Genomic DNA, 3,944 nt, shown 5'->3' on the forward strand with positions numbered 1-3,944 from the left:
GAAGAGAAACCTTGTTAAAGTTCAATGCAGTTAGAATGAGAGACAAATCAAGATCCACTATTTATGGCAGAAGGCCACTCATTAGTTATGGTAGCTTAACAACCATTATTAATATAACATATTATGAACAAACTTCACAAACAAAAACAAAACTATTCTTGGACTCAATAACTTAATCTAATACAATAGATCTTAATCGGGGTTGAATTTTGAATATTTAATTGAATTTTATGTGGATGAAAATAAGCCTGTGAAAACACACACTGTAGAATGGTCCTAGGCCCGATGTAATTTTCACATTCAACTTTTAAAACTGTTTTATGGAGTTTTTGTCTACCGAGTTATTTTGAAAGAGGTTTCTTCACCTGAACTGTTTTGAGACTTTAACCTTGTAAAGCCTACATATCGTATTTGATACACATATTTCGAAAGCCTTTAAATGATGTCTATGTTCTCAGCGGAGCGGTGTGCTTGTATACTTATATTATTAAATTATTATTATAATTATACAAGAACTGCGTGAAGAGAGCATGCACAGCTGTTGTTTATATTGCTGTTTGTAGCCTGTGGAAGTAAGGTTAGCTGCAGCAAGGGTAAAAAAAAAAAGTACAGTGTATTTTACAAATTATATTTCTGCTGTAACAAGAGTATTGAGGTCGATGTTCCAAACATTTCTATAGCGACACAGCACCTTAAAACACAAAATCAACACATATATGAGAATATCTTAAGCAGACTGTTTTGCAATTAACTACTTTAAGAAAAAAAAAAAGCATTAAGCACCTCAAATGCCAGCCAGGAATATACGGAGAAACAACATCATAGAACAACTCGACCACTTTTCCAGAACTAAACATTTGTAATGAAGAAGCATATTATTTATAACATCTACCAACATGAATAGGCCAGCATGAGAATAACTTCATTTCATTTTTCTTATAATGTAGGGGGTGGGATGGTTCAGATTCTAGAGTGCATTTGACTGGGGAGGAAACATGATGAGAAGGATCATCTAAAATGATTAAAATCATCAACATTGTTGATCTTTATTGTATAGAGAGACACGATATATCTTCTAAATGTGAATTTTTGTCTTAGTTTTGAATCGCACTACATTCTAGATAACCGTAAGGATAACCTTCATGCATGAAAAAGCCACAAAACTTTCGATTTTGATTAAAACAGTTCTTACCTGTTCTTAAATGTATAAACATATGAAAAAAATTTATATACGATACTGCAATTACATATATATTGGAATGTGATTTCTATAGGCGTTTGATATGAAACGGAAGGTAATGGAAAATGTCCTTGAAGGTCTTTGAATCTGTTCATAAAAGAGTGAAAATCCTGGCTGACGTGCTGTGACTTTACCAGCTGCGTTTGGTTACATCATGGTTACAGTATTCTCAGTTGAAAAACTGGAATAATGTAATTTACATGCATGTGTGTAACTTACCCTTGGTGTTGTTCTCTACTCCTATTTCAGGATATATTTCTTCTTATTCCATTGAATGGCGATTGTCAGATCAGTTTATGGTGTATTTCTGCCACCTACTAGACTGGAGTGTGAAGTGACAATGGAAAATATCTTATAGGCTACTGTCCAACAGTCACACTATATTAATCTTTAGTGTAACACTGAAGACCGGAATAATGGCTGCTGAAAATTCAGTTTTGCCATTACAGCAATAAATTGCGTTTAAAAATATATTAAAAGAGAAAAACTTTATTTTAAACTGCAATAATATTCCACAATATTACCGTTTTTACAGTATGTTTTATTAAATTAATGCAGCCGTGGTGAGCAGAAGAAACTTTTGAACAGTAGAGTATATAGACATATATCTTATTATTTCTGTCTCCACAGCTTTTTTCCTCTCTTTTGAATTCAGGAAGTTTATATTGTAAGAGCAATGTGAATGTATAGCATTTATAACATTTTATTTAGAAGTATAGGAGAGCAATGATCACATTTTGGATGTGGGTTTGTCAGGGTGAGGCCCCACCCACTTCTCCCCTGTAACACAAAAGAAAGACAACGATTGGACAATGAATAGAACATTTTAATATATTTTTAGATTTTAATATCCTAAGGTTAGTTAGGAATTTATGGATCAAAACATGATCAAGTGCAATAAACCACCAAGAAATGGGTATGATAAATATAGCCATTAGACTATAGTACAAATCCATGGTTACCGATGCAATGAGCCATGACCTCAAATCTGTCAGAACCAAAGAAGAGCTCAGCTTTCCCGTTCGCATGACACACAGTGAAAGGAAAACCAAAGCACTGCAAAAATGGAGAGATCACTGTAAGGAATATGCATTACATTTTTACCACAAAGACATTCTAGTTAGAAAGACAGAGTGCAAAGACGCAAGTAAAAGGCACTGACTTGATAGTCCAGTGCTTCTTGTGTGACACTCTTCAGCTTGTCTTTGATTGGCTGAGATCTGGAGAGGGTCAGAATTTCCTCCAACTCATTGGCCGAGAGACCTGCTTTTAATCCTGCCTGTGCAACACAAAACAAATCTGTTTTAATATAGTGGTGAAGTACAACAGAGGTTATGATGAAAATTTTCATGTATGTAGTTTTATGGCATAATAATAGGTGATAGAACATGTAAATGAATTCTAATTAGCAATTTTACAAACCAGGTTCTGCATCTGACACCTCTTCTTTTAAAAACAGCTAATCTTGGGTATAGGATACCTCAGTAAGGGAGGCAGGCTGGGTAACGTCCTGATCAGTACTCCAGATTCTTTTCCAGAGCTCTCTAGATACCCTTTCCACCAGCACGTCTCCCTCTTTTTCCTTCTCTGCTACAGCTGTCACAAAACGCATGGTATTCAAAGTGCCTACATGGAAAGATGGATGATAAAAGAGATTGTGACAGAAAGTGATTAAAAAATATTTTCCCTTAAACAAAAATTGCTCTTAAAACATATCTATATGACAGAAAAAAAATCTGCAAGTATGGCTTGCATTGTGCATTTGGTCATGATTTGAATACCTTTCTCAAACATTGCCTCAAAAACGTTTGAAGGTGGATACAACGGAACGCCAAAATAGCCAGCCACCCGCTCCAGATCTTTGGTCATGTAATGAAACTTATTTGGGACCATTCCAGGGGGCCGATTGCCTAAAAATAGAAGAAATTTTATAATATATTAACTTGTTTATAAAACAATGCAACATAAATACCACATTCTTTTGGTATTTAAAAAAAAACTAATAATGCATTCTTAGACTAGATAAAAACACATTTTCATTGAAGAATCTAGAACGGTTTTTGATGATATATATATATAAACACCCATTACCTGAGTCATGCATGACTCCCCCTAAATATGCTGGTTTAAATTTGAGGTCGATGTTCCAAACATTTCTATAGCGACACAGCACCTTAAAACACAAAATCAACACATTATATGAGAACATCTTGAGCAAACTGGATTGCAATTAACTAACGTTACGTTAAATGAGAAAAACAATACGCACTTCAAATGCCAGCCAGGAATACGGAGAAACAATATCATAGAAAAACTCGACCACTTTTCTTGAACTAGCCATCTGTTAAGAAAATAAGCACTTTCACAAAACCGAATTTAAATATGGATTATAATATAGATTATTAGAATAATGTCATTTACATGCACGCGAGCAGTTTACCCTTGGCGTCGCTGTCTCACTCGTGTACTTGAAGAGAAACCGTGTTAAAGTTCAACGCAGTTAGAACGAGATATTAACGTTTATGGCAGAAAACCCCTCATTCGTTATGACAGACTAGCAACTAGTGATGTTTGGTTCTTGAACGAATCGTTCTTTTGAGCCGGTTCTCAGGAAGTAACCGGTCGAGCCGGTTCACAAATCGAACTGAATCGAACTTTAGTTCCGGGTTGATGACGCAGGACGCACAGCCGAAGTAGCACGTCC

General features: G+C 35.2%; 1 protein-coding gene across 3 annotated transcripts in view; it reads right to left on the reverse strand.

The window, feature by feature from the left end:
• Nucleotides 1-3,814, reverse strand: part of LOC107716830 (glutathione S-transferase kappa 1-like) — a 15,915-nt gene extending 12,101 nt beyond the window's left edge. Inside the window, exons 1-8 of one of the 3 annotated variants that reach the window (XM_016523413.1) lie at nucleotides 3,681-3,813; nucleotides 3,510-3,581; nucleotides 3,332-3,413; nucleotides 3,022-3,150; nucleotides 2,721-2,866; nucleotides 2,403-2,519; nucleotides 2,203-2,296; nucleotides 1,781-2,020 (exon numbers count right to left, since the gene is read on the reverse strand). In XM_016523413.1, the coding sequence (XP_016378899.1) occupies nucleotides 1,971-2,020; nucleotides 2,203-2,296; nucleotides 2,403-2,519; nucleotides 2,721-2,866; nucleotides 3,022-3,150; nucleotides 3,332-3,413; nucleotides 3,510-3,581 (690 nt within the window). In that variant the 5' untranslated portion in view covers nucleotides 3,681-3,813 and the 3' untranslated portion in view covers nucleotides 1,781-1,970. Of the gene's footprint in view, nucleotides 1-1,780; nucleotides 2,021-2,202; nucleotides 2,297-2,402; nucleotides 2,520-2,720; nucleotides 2,867-3,021; nucleotides 3,151-3,331; nucleotides 3,414-3,509; nucleotides 3,582-3,661 lie in introns of those variants that run through there. The other 2 variants (XM_016523415.1, XM_016523414.1) reach the window with 2 other exon arrangements.
• Nucleotides 3,815-3,944: the final 130 nt, after the last annotated feature.

Source organism: Sinocyclocheilus rhinocerous, unplaced genomic scaffold, assembly GCF_001515625.1.
Source record: "Sinocyclocheilus rhinocerous isolate Xijiao unplaced genomic scaffold, SAMN03320098_v1.1 scaffold300, whole genome shotgun sequence".
NCBI classification, from domain to species: Eukaryota; Metazoa; Chordata; class Actinopteri; order Cypriniformes; family Cyprinidae; genus Sinocyclocheilus; species Sinocyclocheilus rhinocerous.